Here is a 21,513-nt window from a genome sequence, read left to right as displayed (position 1 = left end):
TGTGTAATTTTAGACCAGATGTGTTCATTTTATATTTAAGCTGTATCAAAGATGGTACAGATGTAGCCCGTGATTTTTCATCTGAACTTTCAGCACCATGGACAGCGGACGCTATGAGATTGACAGCTGTCAGTCAGGCTGCATTTGTGTGTGTGCTTGCATATGTGTACTTGTTCTTCAGAACAAGTTTGTGAACTAGTTTGTGACTTTATTCTGCTTTCTGAGGCATATAGGTTTGCTTGGTTCAATGAAAGTGAGCATTAGTGTGTTGTTTGATGGTAGCATGAGGTATTGTTTGAATGGTAAAGTTACTATCATAAGGGCCCTTCGAGAATGCTCCGCCCCCTCTGTACTGAGACCCACACTCTGCCTCTGCCTCTTGTACTGTTTTACACATATTGCATGCCTTGTCTCCTGCCAAAACATATTGTCCTTTCATGCCCTGCCCCTTAAATACAATTTGTGTTTATTAAAGCTACATGTAAAAACAAATTTAATAACATAAGTAAAGCAGGGCTTCCATCTCTCAGACATCAGTTTTTAAACTAAACTCACGTATACATAAATAGCCTTTTTAAGCTAAATGTTAGACTGCCTGGTTGTTCATTATGCAATTTTCGTCATGTCTGTTTGAATACCTGGATAATGCGTTGAGTTGATTTGCATCACAAAACATTGCATTCAATACTAAACCCTTCATTGCCTTTTTATTAAATTTGTCTTTATTTCTCCCAAACAAATTGTGATAGTGCTGCAGAAAGAGAAAAACAGAGAAAAGGCTCTAATTTACTCTAGCCCTACTCTAACCCTGCAAACAAAGAAGATATCTGCTTAATTCCTATGCTGTAGGTGAATAAATTGAATTGATGCAGTTGAGCAGTTCTAATAGATTATTCCAATACAATAACGCTTGACAGGAAGATTTGGACTAGAGTTACAGTAATATTAATTATTTTGCACTTGTTGTGTATCCTGTATTTTTGTTTATAAGACATTTTTCTTTCTTTCTTTCTTTCTTTCTTTCTTTCTTTCTTTCTTTCTTTCTTTTTTGGTTACATGAAAAGAAATTATCTCTGGCTGATTTAGAAATGAACAGACCCTTTTTTTTTTTTTAATAGCAGACAACTTTGGCCCCTCGGTGTAGAGTGCAGTGGTTTCCGAGGCGCAGTGAACGCCGCGCAGTCTGCTGCTGATAATAGGATCTCGCGCTCTGACAGTGGAGCTGTGGAGGAGAGGAGGCTGCAGAGGACGCTACCAGGCTGCTGCTTTCCCTGGTTCTGTACGGAGCACCTGTAAATTCCTTTCCACTTGGTAGATTTATTTATTTATATCTGAAGATCTGTTGCTGCTTTTCTAAAAAAAAAAACAATCAAAAAAAAATTGTCACAGCAGCGAGAGACGCAGTGAAACAAACTGTAAACTAACTTGATTTCCATGTGGATCAACTTGGCGTGAAGTCTGGATGGAGAAATGTCTTCCCATCGCCCCTCACTCCCTGGCTCTGGTGCTGTCGCGGCTGTCCAGGGAGGATGAAGGAGACCCCCCAACACCATCTTCATCATCGCCACCATCGGCAAAGTTACGGCACCGCGTCGGGTACGAGGTGTTCGCAAACTTCAAGGCCGTCAACATGCAGCATTTCTGGAACAAGGCGCTGACGGCCGCCCTGTCCGAGGTCTTCTTCCTGGGCTGGATCGACGAGCATGTGCTGCTGATCCAGGGGGAAGAGGCGCACCTCCAGGTCCTCCGGAACGGCTGGACGCGGCGGACCCTGAAGCCTCCGCGGGGCTTCAGCATCAAGTGCATAGGTGGGTTAATCCGGCGTGACAAGTGTGGACAGCAGGCACAAAGACACCGGGAAAGTGAGGCAGGGCGGAGGGTGAATCCTCCTGCACGGGGAGCGTGTTTGGAAAACAGTGGTGTCGTTCAGCCTTGTGGGAAACACAAGAAAGACGCAGTAAAACAACCGCTTCTTCAAGTGTTGTTAAAGGGGGTAGAAATCTGATCTCTTGTATCTGCAGGAAAAATACCTGATCAGTGGTATAGATTTTTAGGACTGAATAAAGGAGCCAGAAGTATTATAATCATATGAAATACCGTCGGGTTTTAATAATTCGTACTGTAAAAGTCAGATTATGACTGTGGTGTGTGGTTACACTCACTTCAGCTTCAGTCTGAACTGAATTTGGAGGTACTTCTGAGTGGAGTTTGCACATTTCCCATGTGCATTATTGGTTTACTCTCTGTGTGGTCTGTCTTTGTGTATATCCTGCAGCTGAAGTGGCTATAGACCTAAGGTTTGCCCTGCCTTTCACCTGGAATAAGCTCCAGTCAAACAACCCTCAGTTGGAAGAAATACTACAGAATAGATTAATGCCTATTTTAGTTTGTCGTAAGTGAAAGTTTGGCAATCAAACAGTTATCACCACAGACACATTGAACACCTTACATTGTAAGTTATACCGATAACCTAAACTTTTCTAGATAATATGTTAAATACCTCTAGATCTGTGGCATATAATCTAAAATTCAGTCTGATATATTACATGAAATGATATGGTATTGATATGTCACTCTGTCATGACAGTGTCACCATATTTGCAGTTTTACAAGCAGCATTTAATCTGTGAAGCAAACATGGGTAACTGGTGGCAGGCTACATAGCCAATTTCTAGAAATTAAGAAATTACTGGCTTGAAAATTTTTTTTTTTTGTAGGGTGATGTTCATTTCAAGCACTTATGAAAAACCAATTGGAATGGCTCAAAATTATTCAATTAATTAGTTTATTTTGAGGGGGGAAAATAGAGCAAATCCTGTGTGTTGATTGAAATGAGACAAATCATTTACCCAAACCTTCTTAAATTCTTGTGATGGGTTTGACCAATCACATTGTAGCAGCCCTCACAACAATCGATCTGGGGAGTCTGCAGTTAGAGTTCTGGTCTGGATTTTTTAACAACTATTGCTTCATCTCAATGCAGTATATACTCATGTATTTGCAGTATGTGGTCCAAAAAAACAAACAAAAATGTTTCCTGATACATCAGCTGATTCTGTGTATGTATGCTATAACATGTTTGCAAAAACACTTAAACCAACCTGGCACACTCACAATTTGTTTAAACATCCAATAATATCGATGAAGAACAGTCAATGGTAGAAACCAGCCAATGGCAGCAATGCCACATTATGGATACTCACTGCTGTTAAAAGCCATGGGAAGAAATAAGTTGAAATCTGAACCTTGCCATTAAAGCATGCAGGTCGACCTAAAAACCCATTTTGACTGTTTCATATAGTCATCCTTCTTCAGAGCTTTTTCACTGCTGATCCTCATAAACCGTTTATTAGATGACAAATGCTGCAGAATAACTGTTAATGATCAGTCTTCTCTGTTTTTGATCAGGTGTTCAAATACCTTGCCTTCAAGTTTTTATAGGATATTATGTATCAGTGAGTCAAACACAGATCGCTGCTGGCGGGAGAAATGTGAAACCAGTTGAAGCTCGTCGTCGGAGTGAAAATCGGGGAGTTCAGGCATCATCTCACCTTCTCACCCTCAGCTGCTTCGTGTCATGCAGGCTGACTCACTCAGACAGAGGAGCCGGTGCTGAGGCCCAAAGTTCCCACATGCATACTCCTCTTCCTCTGACGAAGCCGTAACTCATGCATGTGCTCAGACAGGTCTGAAGTATTGTCAGCAAGTTTAACCACTGCACCCATCCGACTGCCCTCCCCGTGTGCATGTGCCGGCGTGCGAGTGTGTGTGGTCTTTGCATTTCTGTCTGTGTGGAGCCATGATGCACTTTTAAAGTTCAAAATGCACATTTATTCAATAGTAACAGTATGGTTTGTGTGTCTGTGTGTGTGTGCGCGTGTGTGAGTGCATGCATGTGAAAATGAGGGAGAGGCACGCAGCATGTCAGAGATCATCTTATTTATGTGCGTTTCACAATAGAGACTCCTCCGTTTGGATCACCTGTTTCTTCAGTGAATCAGTCACACTGCAGCCAGGAAAATACAAACGGTTACGGTGCAGCAGGGAGGGACCAGGAAGATTTATGGAAGCTTTAAAACTTCTTCTTTCAGGCTTTTCTCTACTTGTTTTTTTGGAGGATTTATTGCATGCCACTCTGTCTAAAGGTGTCTACTATGTGCATTTTTTTGGGGGGGCAATTTAAATAGTTAAAGGGGAACACAGCGGGGGTTGAGACTGTTTTGCAATGGAAGGGGCGGGTCACCTCCAATTACAAAACAAACTGATTTATGTCTGTGTAACGTGGACTTTCTATGAAAACAAGAAAGCATTGATCTGAACATTTTCACAAACCGACCATCAACCGAGGCACAGACAGCCATCACCGGTTCTGCAACTCACACTGTGTCTTCATTTTCATACAGATTTTTTTAATTCTTAATGGGGGAGGTAGTCCTATGCCCCACATTACTATTCAGGTATTCTCGTCACACTGTCTTCTCAGCAGCAAATAACAATCACTCGTAATCTAGTGGAAAGTTTTAGCCACTGAGAAGCAGAACATTTCTCCCCAGAACAATGTCAACAAAGAGACTAAATAATACTCTTGCATAAGTACTTATAAATGCTAATGTTGGTTCATGTCCAAGTGCATATTTTTGGTAACATGCTGAAAAACACCAAGGTGAGATTGCATGGTGAAATGAATAGAGATCACTGCAAGTAATCCATCAGATTGCTTTCAAACACTTCATATTAGTCACTTTATGCAGCCACACATCGATCACATTTCTTATTGTTGTGGATTATTCTAAATATTAGCATTAGGAATGTTCTTCGATGTTGGGGGTTGTATGATTTCTGCAAAATGAAGCTGTTGTACTTCAGGGTCTCATGACCAAGGGTTGGTTGTGTCTCCGACTTGTTTCCCCGTCTGAGGGTTAAAGGAGGTGGCAGCGTCTGAGTGATATGACTGAAGCAAACACTGATAAGCTCTGGAATGTTTGTCTTATAGCTAATAACTCACCAGACTCGGCAACGCCACAGCTAACAGATGTGAACATCGATTATTTTTAATCAGTGAGATACTGATGTAGATATTCTTCACTGTGAGAGATATTTTTCACGATTTTGGACATGACAATGAACTCACAGTTCACTGTGCCTTTCTGTCCTCACTTTTAATGACAAGTCAATTTATTAAGCAGCTAAATTAAACTTGGCTTTTTGAGATAAACTGATGGATTTTTTTTTTAATGTCATAGTTGTGGGATATTGGCGCCAGTCTCAGGGCAAACACAGCAAGATAGTCACGCATAGTCCTAATTTACACTCACCAATTAACCTCACATGCATGTTGTTGGACTGTTGGAGCAAACTAAAGAATCTAGAGACCCACTAAGGCATGAAGAGAAAATGCAAACTCCACACGGAAAGGCCCTAAGCCCAACCCAGGAGCATGTGATCCCAACCAGGAAAATACTCAACCATTCAAATTCATTGAAAGAAAATACATGCAATTTTAGCCTGAGCTAAGTGAAAATTATATTAAGTTCACTGATAAACAGCAAAATAATGCTATAGATTGTAGATTTTTCTCTTTGATTAAGTTAGTAAAAAGTTACATTAGAAGATAAGATCTGGTTTTTATATCACAATTACAGTTACATTTTTGACAACATGATTTTAATGTGAGGGTGGACGATGGCCTGGCCAGTCTGTAGGACGTGTGTTTGTAACAGTGGGGAAGCCAAGAAAAAAAGGAAAATCCAGCTGCCTTCAACCCATCAGGCAGAAGATGTGCCAGATTAGGGGTAATTTCTTGTTTCTGTGGCAGCTTTAACAAGCTGTAGTTCATGTGCATCATAGTGGTTTAGATGTGTTTATATTGAATTGAATCAATCCACACAGGATGCGCTGGTCAGTATCCTGTTGGATGAAGTATACTTTAGTCGTAAAGCCATTGCCATGCCAGATTATCCTCCAAAATGTCTGAGAATGGCGGATTAAAGCCCAGAGTCAAATATCAGCTGGATTAATACATTCACAGCTGCGTGGAAACAATAATAGGCTATCCAATCTGATTAACTGGAGAGGGGACTTTGTATCCGCTGGCCGCCTGTAAACAATGGCCTGGGAGGAGTGAGTGCTGTTAAGGAAGGAAAAGTGCTGCATTTGTTCAGGAAAACTCTGCTCTCCTGCACTGTCTGCCCCAGCCAAGCTCCCGCTGGAAGGAAAGGGAGGGTCTCCACAGAGAATTGGGGGAAATGTTTGACGCAGCTGAGAGCTGTGGTGACATATATCTTCATGTCAGATCAGGGTCTGTCGTGTCGTCTGCTGTGGCAAAATCTCCTCAGTGCGTCTGGCCCGGAGTGGATTCTTGTATTGTCCTAAACGTGCCACTGGAGGGCAGACTGCTGGCAAAAATGGTGTTCGCAAGGAAGTTGACTGAGGAAGAAGCAGGCCACCAATCTAGTAAAAGGGCACTAATACAATACATCACTTACTAACGGTAATGGAAGAGGAGCAAGAGAAACACTAGTACCATTCTGAAAATGAGAGACAGCGCTAATATCTGTTTTATGTTGATTATTATCCTGTAAGGAGATTTCTATGAATTGTGCTTGGTATAAAAAAAATTGCAATAGTAATTTACTCTGTATTTCTCTGTACCTCACACTGTGTCCATTACTTTATGTTTTACACCTGTGGGTTCAGGCCCAGTGACAAATGACTCAAACGTACCTTGTAATTCAATAAGCATTGAAAAGTTGGACAGCAGGCCGTTCACACAGTCTTATGTGGGACTGTAGCTGATTCCTAACTCACCTGAAGCAATCACTCTACAAGATATCCACAAAATTCGGTACACACACAGACATGTTTTTCTCTCAGCATGATTTGTTCATATTTTGTTTTATTGCTAACTTATGTTGTAGTTTTTATGAATTCAGAGACATTTTACAGTTGTCCCAGATTTACCCCAAAGCGCTGATATATCAGATGTTACAACTTAAGCAAAGTGTACCTGAGAACATATTTTTGCTCTAGTAAGACAAATTGGGACATGCAAACGTATTTTGCAGGATTTTTCCCACATTTGACAAATATTTCCCCATGTCCATCTGTTTGAAAATTTTCTTGTAAAAATTCAATGTTTCTTCCTTACCCTAAAAATATACCTGAAAAGATCATTTACCATCTATCCATCTTACATCCTAATTTCTCTTGCTCGCCCAACAGACAGCCACACTCCCCCACATTCACACCATCAGGTTCTTCAGAGCCATTTAACCTTGCACGCTTATTTTTGGACTGAAAGGAACCTGGAAGACGGAGAAACCCAAAATATATACAGGGAGAACATGGAAACTCCACTAAGAAATACCCAACCTGGACTGGATCTCACTAAAACACCACTGTGCAGGAGGTTCGACAAATTTCATGTAATTTATAAAGTAGCTAAATGTGCATCAGCTGACTGTACTGCATGTAACACAATGGTGGGAAACAAAAACACGAAACATCCTCCAGTTTCCACAACTGAAGTGATGTTAGATCAAACAGCCAAAGGCACAGTAGAGCCCGCTGATAGCTTTAGTCTTTATCATTAATGCATGCTGTTGTGTAGTTGTTTCCTTTACCTGATAAGCATCAGCATGTTGGTATTATTACTCATCACCGTGAGGATGTTAACATGCCATCATTAGCATTAGCCTGGTACAATCGCACACTGTAGCTATGATAGCCGTAGTTTACCACTATGCCAAGTAATCGCATGTTTGCCTTTGAAATAAATAAATAAAAAAAAAACAGCATTGTAAGTTTTTGGAGGATATCTATAATCCCTCGTTTTATCCTTGGTGTTGCAATCTGAGCTGTAAACTTCAACACTATCCAGGTAATTGTAGCACCATGACTATAAAATCCATTAAATCTGAAACGATCCAACCATTTTCAAAGATACTTGTCTTTAACTTAATCAATTTCAAATCACATGTTGCTCAGCTAATAATGCAGATTGACTCCTATGCCCCTTTAATGCACAAAAAAATTTAGCTCTCACAGGCAGAAATGTCCTAGTTCAGTTCCTGATCTGCTTTTGTCATTGGGCAAGACAAGTTTCTGCCACTGCGAATGTGACTGACATTGTGAAGCATGTTTATTCTGCTGCAATAGTGAAATACTCTCTATAAATAATGACCATGTGCCTTTTAAACCACAAGTTGTTTTGCTTTGTTTTTTTTAAATCGTCCTGCAAGTATCCCACTGTTCCTCGTCCGAATCCGATACGTCTGTCACCCTGCAGTTGGTGTTTGTGTGTTTTGAGAGAGCAGTTTCACGTGCTGAGGGATGCAGGAGTGTTTTCAGTCCACAGGACAGGCAGTCGGTCCTCGTCTGTGTGGCGTCTGTCTGCTTTCTATTTTGAGTAACTGGCTCTTTAAGGGAACAGCACTCAGAGGTAACAGCTATGAGATCATCGGCTTGCGTCGTCATGGCAACAAAGGCTGTTGCAGCACTACTGAGAAATAAAATGGCTGGCGTGGTGTCGCTCTCACTCCTCCTCCTCCTCCTCCTCCTCCTCCTCCTCCTCCTCCTCTCCTCCTTTCTTTTTGGTATCAGTGAACTGGAGCAGATTGGTTGTGACACCGTCCTCCCTCCGCCTGTGCCCCGTGTTGCCCTCTCACTTTGCTCCTTATTCTGCCCCTCCAACCATCCATTCACACTCCACACATGTGAGTCAGCAGGAGTCTGCTTTGAGCAGGAGCTGCCACTCTGGACATGATTAAGGTGATGCTTTAGTTCCCTTTTTCTTTCTCTAATTTTTGAGCTCTTTGCACTTTCGGTTGCTGAATCAACCGGTGGGAATCACCGGCGTGAGAAGCACAGATCTTAAAGTGACTGTGGCTGCTGTGTTGCAGTCAGGCAAAACACATGCAAAAATCAGGAAGGATGTTGGTTTAAGGGCCCCTCATCCTTCAGGAGCGCAGACAGAGGGTGAGGATGGGAATTTAGATTCAGGGCTTCTGCCTTTGGCCTGGACATCATCTGAGTACTGGATTATTTTTTTGTTGTTTTTTTTTTCCTTGTGTATTTTGAGCTGTTGATATTTGCTCTCCTCTCTGCCTTGTGCATGTCCTCAATCTCTCTCCCTCTCCCTCCCTCTCTCTCCCTCTCTCTCTCCCTCTATGTCCCTCTCTCTTGCATCCTCTCCTCCCCTCCCCTCAGCCTCAATCACCCAGACACAGACGCATGCATGCTCACGCAGAATCGCGCGCAGCAGGCGGATGCGCGCATACACACTCTCCCTCTCACACTCGCGCACACACACACACATACACACATACACACACTCACACACATACTCACACACCCTTCCTGGAGGTGCTGGGAGCAGCTGCAGCATTAGCGTTGAAAGAGATTTGCCGTTGACTGGAGTTTGCATCCCCCCCTCCGTTAATGAATGGATGCTACGGCGATCGGCTCTCAAGCTCCCTCCGTTGGATTGCGGGAAACGCTGGATATCTATTCTTGAATTTATTTATTTATTTCTATGCTCTCCATTTTTTTCTCCCCACCCTCTGCTGGTGTGCTGTTGTCGAAAGGACGATGGGGTCTTGTGCTTGATCGGATAAAGATGGAGGTGAACGTGGCGTCTCCGGTGCTTGGCATACTATTGAGGTTTCACTGCCCGTTGGGGTGAATGGAGCTTTTATTTCTGTTTTTTTGTTTTTTTAAGTGGGCTCTTTTGTTTTACGAGGATCGGCCGAGCACTCCTGTGGTGAATTGAGCTATTGTCGAAGACTGGGCCTCCTAAGCTTTGAATATTTGACCGTCCATCCATCCCCTCCCGTCCTCCCCCTGTTGCCTTCTGCTGGAAAGGAGCGAGCCGATTCCAAAAACCTCCGCCGAAATCTTTCCTCGCCTTCCTCCTTGCTTCCAATGCCCCATTTCCCTCATCTCTACCCCTGCCCCCCCACCTCTCTCCCGCTCCCTCCTCCCACATCAGAGTGGCTACGTAATGTGCCTCCCTACGCATGCAAATGGGGATGCTACAAATGGTGGCTCGGACTGATGTCGATGAAAGGGTGATGCCTCGCGCAATCACCTGCACCTCCGCCGCCACTGCCGTCCCTCCAGATCAGCCCGGGAGAGCCCAGCAGCCGATGACAACCACCCACAGTGCGAGCGCCGTCGTTTGTAGCTTAACCGCGGATGTAAATGAGACGTGTGTATGTGTGTGAAGGAGCACACTGGTTCCTGCCATGTCTGGTGTGTGATCGCTCTAGCGGGACGTTCTTACTGATGCGGGGGAGGCACTTAGCCTGAGGTTGGTCGACCTCCCCCAGCACACCCCCCTTCCCCACCCACCCCTCCCCACCTCCCCCTTTCCTTGCCCCCCCCCCCCCCTCCTTTACACCCCCCCCCCCCCCTTCCTCCTCATTCCACAACCCCCTTGCCCCCCCCCCCCCCAAAAGCCCCACCACCTTATCCCAAAAGCACCCGGCGGGGGTGAAGGCCACCTGGTAAAGGGGTCACGATGAAGAAGAACCGCAGCAGCAATCTGCGGCGGGCTTGGCCCAGCTCGGAGCTTAGCGAACGCCCGCTGGAGCACAACCTCTCCCGTAGCGAGAAAGACATCCGTGTGCAGAAGCAGCATCTTCCTCCTCCTCCTCCTCCTCATTTTTCTCCGTCCCCGCCAAGTTATCGAGCGCCAGGTGAGTCCGATGACACTCCCACCACGAGAAGCACCGCCCACTGTGTACGCATGGCTGCACCGAGTTCGTACAAACTCCGTTTCATTCAGAGTTCAAAGGAGACACAATTTTTAGGTTGTATGAAAGAGAATAGGAACGAGAAATACTACAATTCTGTTTTGTTTGTTGTTGTTTTTTTTGGGTAGGTGGGTGCCCATTTTAGGTCCTACTGACTTGTTTCAAAGCTCATTTTAACAAACCTTAAGTTCATTTTGTGAAGTTTTTGGACTTGTGATATATCTCACAACCTCCTCCTTGTTCACCGACGGTCAGATTAATCGAATGATCGAATCGTATGGAAACATTTTATGGTGTGTTTGAAGGGTGAAAAGTAGTGTGGTTGTAAGATTGCAATACTAAGTACTAAGCATTAAGTATTCCAGCAGATTCATATTTTTGTTTTTTCATAATAAAGAAATTGTTGAACGATTTGATAGAGAAAAAAAAACATTTTGCCAAGAAATTTAGCTCCTCCCTGTACTTTTCTGTGTAAATATTTGCCTATTTTTTTTCTGTCCCGTCGTCAGCTGGCTGCTATAAGATACTATAAAAGCTGGGAACATTGCAATTTCCTTTTGTGCTGATTCACTTGCAGATCTGGCTTTTCCCGTGTTTACTAGCGGCCAAGTAAAAGCCTTGGATAGCCACATAAAGCTTAGGGGGCCGTGATACTAAGCAGAGATAACGTCATCGTCTTGCTTAACTGACCATTCAGCTGAGTGTGCTGAGGAGGCAGGGCCCTGCACACACACTTCACCTCAGGTACAAGTGGCATGGGCAGCAAATGACAGCAAATTTTGACAGCGACGACGAATGGCGAGACTGCGAGCATGAGGAGACACGGCGACAAAACCTAAATGAACTGAGGAAGGTTTGATGTTGTAGTTTCTGCACGGTATCGTTTTCGATCAGCAGATTTAGGTCAGAGGACAGGGTCACCACAGCACAGATGCTGCAGCGGTGGATTCCGTGTGTTGCTTTACAACCTTTCAGCAGGACAGATGTTCGCTCTCAGAGGGGCTTGATGCCGGGCCGTCTGCTTGTAGGATGATCTCACTACTCACTACTGCTGACAGCAAAGCCAGCTTAAAGCAAGCAGAGCATTTCTCTCTTAGTTTCACTGTGATCAGCTCTGCTAAATGGCAGGAATGTTGATTTCAACCTGCCAAAGCGCTGCCTCCCTTTCGCGGGGAATCGGATACCCGCGACGCACAGATTCAGGTGATCTCATGCTCGGATTTTACGATTGCTGCAGCAGCGGCAGCAGCTCCCTCGCTTTGCTAACCTACGAGAAACAGGAGGAGCGAGAGGCTAAGGAAGCGGCACGGAGAGGAGGGGTGGAGTCTTTCCAGGCAGCGTGCACACTGCTGCTGTTTGACCATTACATCATAGCTTCACACGCTGCGCCTGCTGTTCATTCATGATCTAACAGTTGTGCTTTTGCCTCCTCCTCCTCCTCCCCCTCTCCGTCCTCCTCCCTCTCCTCTTCCAGGTGATGTGTCTCCAATCAGTATGTCACCTATCAGCCAGTCACAATTCATCCCGCTGGGGGAGATCTTGTGCTTGGCCATCTCTGCAATGAACTCTGCCCACAAGCCTGTCAACCAGGAGGCACTGGTGGAGCACCTCACTGCCAGCTTCCCAGGTAAACCCCTCTCCTTTGCTTCCCAAGATGTTTCATGAGCTGCTCCGTCAGATTCATCATCAAGTATAACAGGAAACTTAGATTCAGATCGACAGGGGCATCCCAAACATTAACTGCAGAGGTAAAAGTAAATATTTCCTATAATATAACTGACAGATAACACACAAAATGTGAAGTAAATTCAGGTCTTTTTGTGGTCTATTCTTTATAATTTAACTGACAAAGGGTGCTCACCCTTTCACTAAACAAACAACCCCACAAAAACAATCACACAGTTTTGAGAAATATGCAATATTGGAATGCGCTTGTTAAATAACAAAAACAGAGTAGAACTTCTAAGGATTTTTAAATACATTTAACTAAGAACACATCTTTCCTTGTTTACAGTTAGATTCTCAGCTTTCAGAGTGTTAATCGAAAACATCCAAATGTTTAAAGAAGTCCAACAGAGTTCATAGAAATGCTGATGGACATACAAGCTACTTTTGTTTTTCTTTTTGACATTTTAAAGACAGTCACAGATATAGTCACAGTGCCATCCGCCCATCCGGCCCTACAATGTTTTTTAGATTGTAATGAAGAATGTAACGAAGATTACAGTGAAATTGTTTGATAGTGATTATTGTCAGCGGCCCCTTTTGTTGTTACCGGATTGCCTTGGAACTATCTTTGAGAGTCTGTCTCCAATCATTTCGTTCCCTTAAAAGAAAATGATCAATCTTTGGAACTCATGCTACAGCTCAGAATTCTGTGTTACTTTGATGGAATATTGATGGATTCAGCTTAAGATTCCCAAAATCTCAGACTTACAACAGGGCTAATAGCAATCTTAAATTACTATAATGCCAGGTCCCCCTGTTTTGTAAAAGGGAGGATGTCCTTCACGTTGAGCTACTTCTATACGGTGCCGTACTGGAGAGGGGTTGAACTTATAGGCTGCATCACTGCTGCGTTGAAAACTGCCGTGGGGATGATGTAATATCAGGCAACACGAGGTCTAGACAAAGGTTATGAGTGTTTCTGCTGAAAACGACCATCTTTCATGTAAATCTTGTATTTCTAAAAGCATTTTAAGCAACTGACATCTTTTTTGCATTCTCACTGAATATTTCTACAAGTCATTTCAGATCTGAAAGTGATTTATTATCATTTACTGGACTCAGATTAAGTCTGGATATGTGGGGCCTAAGGAAAAGGCAAATTCAATAGAAACCAAATTCGAGACAAAATTAACATTAGAAATTACACATAATTTTGATTTTCCTCAGCTTTTATATTAATAAAGCATTTTAAATGTATTTTTCGGGGTAAAAACGAACAAAGTACTTTGTTGTACTGGTACAGGAATAAAGTACTTTGGGTATATATATCACTATTCTCCCAAACTACTCAACTTTGCTAAAGCAAAAAGTTGGTTTACTTTTGTGAAAACCAGCAATATGCTGCTAAAGCAACAGTATGTAAAATTGAAGTTAAAACTCTCTTCATAAATAGTCAAATGATAAATAGCTACTGGAAGCTTCCCTTTTTACCATTTTAGCTTTGTTTTTGAAGTTCATTTTAAATGAGAAACGTCAATGTGTTCAAATAAAAATGATTCATGATACAGCTCCCTGGTTAGGTGTGATATGTGAAATAGGACTGCTGCTGGTTTGATTATTTAAGTCGGTAAACAGTATTCAGTTAAATGTTGGAAAAGAAGACACATTGGATATAGAAAGGACATTTTCTGTTGAAGGGTTTTATTGTTGCTTTAACCTTGCTATTAAAGAAAACATTTTCAAGATTTTTCAGAAACACGTTTATCACCAAGTACGGCAGCCTATACGAAGAATTTGTTTTGGTGGAGGTGCAAACATAGACAAAAGAAGAAACAGGTTTAAAAATGCACAAGTATAAAATATAAATATAAAGAATTAAGAGACAAGCAACACAATAGCAATAACGGTATCAATTAATATGGCGAGCACAGTTAAACAGTTATCAAAAGTTGAATCTAATGAGAATTGCAAACAAGGTATAATTGTGATAATCCAACATAAAGTATCTGGATTCTTTCTTTTTCATCTTAAACTCAATTTTGGTCTGAATTTCCATTTATTTATTCTATGCAGTATCGGTTTTTACTGCCCAGTTTCGAATCTTTGTATCCAGCCAAAAATGTGAGGTTAAAAAAACAAGTGTACAACCCATTTTTCATGTTTGTGTGGTACTTCCAGAATGTATAAACTAAAATTAGTGAGTTTGTGTAAACTGCAAGATGTGCAATGGAATCTGATATGATGTGATTTGAGCATAAACATGTTTTTAAGTTAAGGGATACCTTGTTGCCTCATTGTGACTGTCATTGTTTCCAGGTTGCTCAAGGCAGTGACTAATTGTAAAAGAAATAATACAAAAAAAATGATCGACTATGTACTTTTCACAGGTGTGCCTACACCCAGCTCAGACGTTTTGCGACATACCTTGAACATGTTGGTGCGAGAGAGGAAGATCTACCCAACACCAGAGGGCTACTTCATTGTCACTCCCCAGACCTACTTTATCACTCCCTCCCTCATCAGAACCAACAACAAGTGGTATCACCTGGATGATCGGTTGACAGAGCGCCAACCATCACAACAGCAGCAGCAGCAACAACAACAGCAGCAGCAGCAGCAACAGCAACAACAGCAACCACAACAACAACAACAGCAGCAGCAGCAACCTCAACATTGTACTTCACCTCAGTCTGGTAATGTGACACCATCAGCACCTGGCTGCCTGAGAGAGAGGCCTCCTCGCAAGAAACATGGCGAGTCATACACCTCCTATCGTGAAGATCAGTCCAGACTTCACAGTGCGGCGCTCCAAAGTAAGTCACCAAAGGAGCACAGGGGCGATTCCCATCAAAGTCAGCCTCCCAAGGATCACAATGGTGGAGATCCTCCACCGACCGCGTCCACCAAGGAGCACCGAGGTGAGCCACCATCATACCCCTACCCTCCCGTTGCTACGTCCCCTCCTGTCCAGCAGTCGCCTCCTCAAGATTCAGCTGATAAGAGCAAAAGCATCACTTCTTTTCCTTATAAAACTGACACTCTGACCAAAAAGAAAGAAGGAAGTGGTGGCAGTGGAACTGGGGAGAAGCAATCCAAGAGGTTTGGACTCAGGCTTTTCAGGCTGAGTTTCAAGAAGGACAAAATGAGGCAGCTGGCCACCTTCTCAGCCCAGTTCCCTCCAGAGGAGTGGCCTCTTCGTGATGAGGATGTGCCCACCACACCCATTCCCAGAGAGGTGGAGATGGAAATAATTCGCAGAATCAACCCTGACCTAACCGTGGAGAATGTCGCGAGGCACACAGCTGTCATGAAGCGGCTTGAGGAAGAACGGACTCAGAAGAACAAGGCTGGATCTTCAGCCCAGCACAGTGCACGCAGCAGGAGGGGCAGGGGCCACCGAAGGGCCCCGCACGGTAAGTCCCGGTCTCACAGCAAACCCAGGACCTCCAGAGGAGACCCGTCCGAGGGCTCAAATTGGGACCTTGTGTTCATGGAAAGAGATTACCGCTTCTTTAGCCACTCGTTAGTTCGCTCGCCTCGGGAGGCAATGTACACGTTGGAGCGCAGGCGAAGTGGAGGCGCAACATATCTGGTCCACAGTAACCCCAACATTACTGAATCGTACTGCCCTGTTACCCCTGAATGGGATGTGTCTGGGGAACTAGCCAAGAGACGGACAGAAATGCCCTTCCCTGAACCCTCGCGTGGAACATGCCAGTCAAGGGTACAAAGAAGTCACAGTCACAATCAGGACAGGAAGTCACGTCATGAGAGGTCAGATCAAGCTAAAGAGCGATCTCGGTCCATGGACAACTCTCTAAAGGGTCCGTCATTGGGCGCACCAGAAGACTTTGAGCCCAGTTTGGAGGAGCGTAGTCATTACTACACTGATGATGGCACCCTGCGAGCCACACAGAAATCCTCCCACTACTCAAGGATCATGTTCTCTGCTGCTAAGTTCCACTCTGATTTTAATGTGCCTGATTTGGGGAAAGGAAGTTTGGACGAGTCAAGGATTCGGAGTACAATGGAGAGGAACAAAAGCAGAGACAGCTTGCCAACGTACAATGAGCTAATGGGACTTTCTCCTAAGCCCTCAACAGATGAGTACTTCCAGTGCAATACGTCAAATGAAACAATCCTAACTGCCCCTTCGCCTCAGGCAAAATCAGAATATGACACATTAACCTCATCAGGGGGACTCCGAAAGGGCTCTCCGGCTGACCGCCAAACGCCTCACCTCACCTCTCCTCACACGATGGAGTACAAAGAGGACTTGTCGGCAGCAAAGGGACAGAATGGCTCGGCGCGACTGACACCAAGCCAGACGCCAGAGCCGGCGCAAAATGCTCGTTTGACGCCACACCAACACAATGTAGATCCTGGAGGGGGAGGAGGTGGTATCGTGATAAAGAGGAAAGAGATCTTCAGCAAGGACACTTTGTTCAAACCTCCACACAATGCCTTGTCCACTGGCTACGTGGACAGCAGCTACACCAAGTCCGGCACATTGCGGAAAGCCTCACATGCCAAATCAACAGAGGCCCTAGACAATCCTGAGCCCCAGCAGCCTTCCAATTCAGCCACTTCCTCAGCGTCACCTGCAGTTTTACAGGGCTGCTTAGAGCCAACAGTCCCCTCTGCCTCCTTTGACTATTATAATGTATCAGATGATGAGGAAGAGGAAGAGGCAGAGGAGGACTCGCACAAAGAGTTGGCAACAGCAGAGGACAACAAAGACCATGGGGAAGGGGGTGGTAACGGTGGAGGCAGTGGTGGTGGTGGTGGTGAAGGAACCATGCAGTGGCTCCTAGAACGGGAGAAGGACCACGATCTGCAGCGGAAACTGGAGACCAATCTGACCTTACTCAGCCCCAAGGAGACGGAGAACAGCAGCAGCCAGAAGTCGGCCCACTCTGCCCGTTTGGACAGCATGGACAGCAGCAGTGTCACAGTGGACAGCGGATTCAACTCCCCCAGGTAAGCACCGAAGTGAACTGAATGTGATCCTTCAAAGCTCAGAAAGACTTCGCACTCCAAACCTAATTCAAAAGTGTTGTGGCGTATTTTAGGACTGAAAGGATAAATTCTTATTCATATTAATTTAGGTTTTGCCTGCCTTCTTATAGATGTATTTACTGTCATTGCTGATGCTCACAGGGAAATGAGTGACCCACTGACACCCACACGTGAAGGAGGAATGTCACATGTCACATAATATCATTGTCACAATCCAAATATGTCAGCATAACTCTAATGATAAGTCTAAAACTAAAGCCTAAAATTATAAGCTTACCTAACTGATACCCGCTTATTCCTGGACGAAACAACAATCTTTTGTCTTGGTTTCATTGACTGAATCATGCTGTCATTTATTACTGTTGTTTTTTTCTCAACACCATAATGGTAATATTTAATCATGTAATAACAAGATCATGATACCAGCAAGTTTTGTGTGAGAAAAAATAGTTGGCGGAAGTAAATAGTTAAATAGGAAGTCATATGAAGTTTAATAGGAATTCATCCATTCACCCAAAAATCTAGTCCCAGCTAACTTTGGTCGAGGACAGCATACACCTTGTACAGGATACTGATCCATCACAGAGCAAACAACCGCACACACTCATCAAACAACTTGGCAACATTGGCCTGTTTTTGGACTGTGGAAGAAAATCAGAGTACCTGGAGATGTTTGCTTACACACAGGGAGAACATGCAAACTCCACATAGAAAGGCCCAGCCAGTATTTGAACACATGACATCCTCGCTGTGAGGCAAAAGCACTAACCACAGACTCACTGTGTGGCCACTTGGTCAATATTTTCAACTGTATTTTGTAATGTTTGCAGAGAGTTGTTTCTATTTCTTGTGTAGAACATGAGCCAGTTTAACATTTATGACTCAGCCGTGAGCCACCTACATACCGAGAGTTAAAGGGTTAGTTCACAAAACCAGTGTTGTCCAAAACTGTTGCAAGGTTTGTTTTTTGTTTTATTTTTTATAAATGTATGCAATCAAAGTAAAATATGATGACCTGTCCTGACTTACTGCTGGGTCGTTTGTTGTACTCTGTATTCTACATTCCCCATAATGCACTGCTGTACTGTCTGCTGTCACTCTGTCTTTGAGCTTTATCATGCCAGAAATCAACTCCACTCATGTCATTTTTGTTGATTTCTCGTTCTATTCAAAGCTATGAATAATTATTAAATAGTTATGCTACAGGTGCAGCACGTTTGACTCCTGAGGAATCCCAAACTTTAATACAAGTACATAATGCAGTATCAGTATAAAGCCATTGTAGTTAAAATATATTGTACTCTTGAGTATAAATTCTTACTTCCAAAGGTGTTTTTTTTTTTCTATTTTTACAGTTTTTCTGTATGTTTTGAGGGTGAATAACACCGAATGAAGCTCTTTGCACTTAAACTGTATTTTACTGTAGTTTTACTGCAAAACAAGTTTCCTCTAAAATGGTCCAACAGTATTTTATTAGGAGTCCCCTTTCAGGCACCATTTATCTGACTGAAAATGTGTTTTTTTTTTTTTGTTTGTTTTTTTTTTTCCAATTTTGAAACTTAACGCTGTGTTCTCTTTCTTGTGCAGGACACGTGAAAGCCTTGCATCCAACACATCCAGCATAGTGGAAAGCAATAGACGGCAAAACCCGGCGCTGAGCCCCGGCCACATTGGCACCAGTAGTATGGGACTGCCATTCAGCTTTCGTGCCATCCCCGAGCCCCCCACCACGCAGCCTGAGAAACTCCAGAAGTCATCGAACTGCCTGGCCTCCATCACCAGCGTCTGACAGGCAGCACAGACTGAGACCTTGAAGGTGGTGGAGGAGCGAGGAAGTGAGGTGGTTCACCGTTCTCACCCTCACTTTCCTCAACCAACACACGAACAAACACACAGACACAGACACAGACACACACACACTCACACACACACACACATGCACGCACGCACACAGACACACCTTCAGACTCCTGAGAATCCATATACTGGGACTGTTATAAAAACAGGCATGGCTTCAAGAGACTGTTCCCACAGCTACAAGATCTTAACTGCAAAAAAGAGAAGAAACACTACAGAATATCACGACCACAGTAGGTGACGAAACCTACCTGAAGTACTTTGATTTTGGTGACATGGACTCTAGTTTGGCTTATATCAAGATCCTTGATTATTGGTATTGGAAAGTAGTAGACTATAGGATTCAAGTTACATTTGGAAATATCAAAAAAAAAAAAACTTTTTATATTGCTTAACAATACATGTCCAATTAAATGTTCTCCTTCCTGAAGTAGTGTCAAGTTCTTCAGGACGATTTAATGTATCAGCACAATGTCAAGATAATAAAAGTTGATCCTGAGAACAACGAATGAAAGATATAAAAACATAAATCAACTCAGATTTGTGTACCGCAATGCAAATGATGTATGTATACTCGATACTTTTGATATCCTAATTATTATAATGGTGGTATTAAAGATGCTATGTGACCAAAAATAATGTTTGAATGAAATAAGCTGCACCTCGACATCTGCACAGAGCATCGTGGCATCTGATCCGGAGCTTTTCATCACATCACTTGGTTTTCCTCACCCATACAGGGCTGATGATTTGTGGGTAATTTCCTTTGCTGAGTTATGAACAGATTTATTCAACAGGTTTTTGTTTGTTTGTTTATTTGTTCATTGTTTTTGAAGGAGCATAAGCATCTGCTCTGACAGACAGCCTAGTAACGTATGGATGCAGTCCTGGGACTCTTGTGGCCACATCGAATATTGAACCCAAAGCTGACAACCTGTCCACTTCACCACTAAACCCTGATATTCTTGACTTCATATGCAGTTCACAGTTTTGCCGCAACATTGATTTACGAGTGTATCTGGAGCTTTTATTATGTCACATGATCCTCCTCGGCCTATGGTGATCCACAGTTTGCAAGGAAAGATGAACTATCCCATTTGCCAAGCGTATTTGCAAGAATTTACATGTCTTTGTTGGATTTTGAACTCTGATCTTGAAGGCAGCTGCAACGTTAAACATTTGGATTCAAAACCTGCTGGACGCGGTAAAGATGTGATGCATTGTGGGAACTGCAGGCACTTTAAGGACCATGTGTAATCACAGTTGCTTCAACGTCTAGACTCTTGGCCTAGCTATCTTTGAACGGTGTCTTTTGGTGTTTTATTATACGGTGGTGGTCTTGAGATTAGTGCAGTGCGCTTGTGGCTGGAGGGTTGGGGTTTGAATCCCACTGTCCTGTAATCTGCAGGATATATTAAGAATGATGTTTTTCTGCTGATTGATCTCTTAGTCAGTTGATTTTATTTTTCTAAATTTAAAATGATAACAATAGAAAAAAGAAAATTTTGTTCTAAAAATAAAGTCCCAGTCATCTGCTTCTCAGTTTTCATGGGTGTCAAACTCATAGCATAAAATGCTTGCATAAATCCAAGTTTTTGTTCAACTCCAAATTTACCCTTTGTTTTATTGCAAAGGGGGGAAAGGAACAATTTGAGAAAAAAAATCTGTTTTTACGTAGATGTGTACAGTGTAAAACATCCTTTACAATGATTGCTTGTGAAAAATTGATTGAAATGTGTGAGAAGTGTGTCCTGTGGCAGGAGTTTGCTCAAGCTGAATCACTGATCACTATTCTCAGATGATCACCTGTATTATATCCACAACAGTTACTTGAATAATAGAATGCCCATGAGATACATTTGAAAAAGCAATTAATCTAAACAAATTAATTTTTTTTTAATTTTTTTTTTATGCAATGTTTACACTTTGCAGTGTCGTCCTGCAGGCTGGAATGGACGGGAATAGACAGTTTTGGCCTGCACTCCTGGTCCAAAACAAAATACATGAGTTTTTCACTTAAAACTGAAGCTCTGCTACCAACAGATTAAAAGACAAAAGGGTATAAAATCAGTAATCGATTGTTAGCCTTACATCTGGTGTAGGGTATTTAGCCATCCATCCACAGCGGTGGCCTTGGAAGACAGAAAGTTTCCCATGAAACATTCAGTTTCACACTCTCACAATGAAGGAGTCTGTTATTAGTTACACAGCTTAT

At 43.1% G+C, this 21,513-nt stretch overlaps 1 protein-coding gene across 2 annotated transcripts; it reads left to right on the top strand.

The window, feature by feature from the left end:
- The first annotated feature begins 1,354 nt into the window (after positions 1 to 1,354).
- Positions 1,355 to 19,937, top strand: stox2a (storkhead box 2a). 2 transcript variants are annotated; one of them, XM_030093467.1, is made up of 4 exons: positions 1,355 to 1,808; positions 12,229 to 12,381; positions 14,810 to 17,402; positions 19,029 to 19,937. In XM_030093467.1, the coding sequence occupies exons 1-4, from the start codon at positions 1,463 to 1,465 to the stop codon at positions 19,228 to 19,230; spliced, it is 3,294 nt and encodes a 1,097-aa protein (XP_029949327.1). In that variant the 5' UTR covers positions 1,355 to 1,462; the 3' UTR covers positions 19,231 to 19,937. The 2 variants fall into 2 exon arrangements, with proteins under 2 accessions (XP_029949327.1, XP_029949328.1); XM_030093468.1 differs by lacking the exon at positions 1,355 to 1,808 and adding an exon at positions 10,459 to 10,697.
- Positions 19,938 to 21,513: the final 1,576 nt, after the last annotated feature.

This window comes from Salarias fasciatus, chromosome 6 (genome assembly GCF_902148845.1).
Source record: "Salarias fasciatus chromosome 6, fSalaFa1.1, whole genome shotgun sequence".
Taxonomy (NCBI): domain Eukaryota; kingdom Metazoa; phylum Chordata; class Actinopteri; order Blenniiformes; family Blenniidae; genus Salarias; species Salarias fasciatus.
Note: the sequence above shows the minus strand (reverse complement) of the source record. Positions and strands in the feature narration are given on the sequence as shown.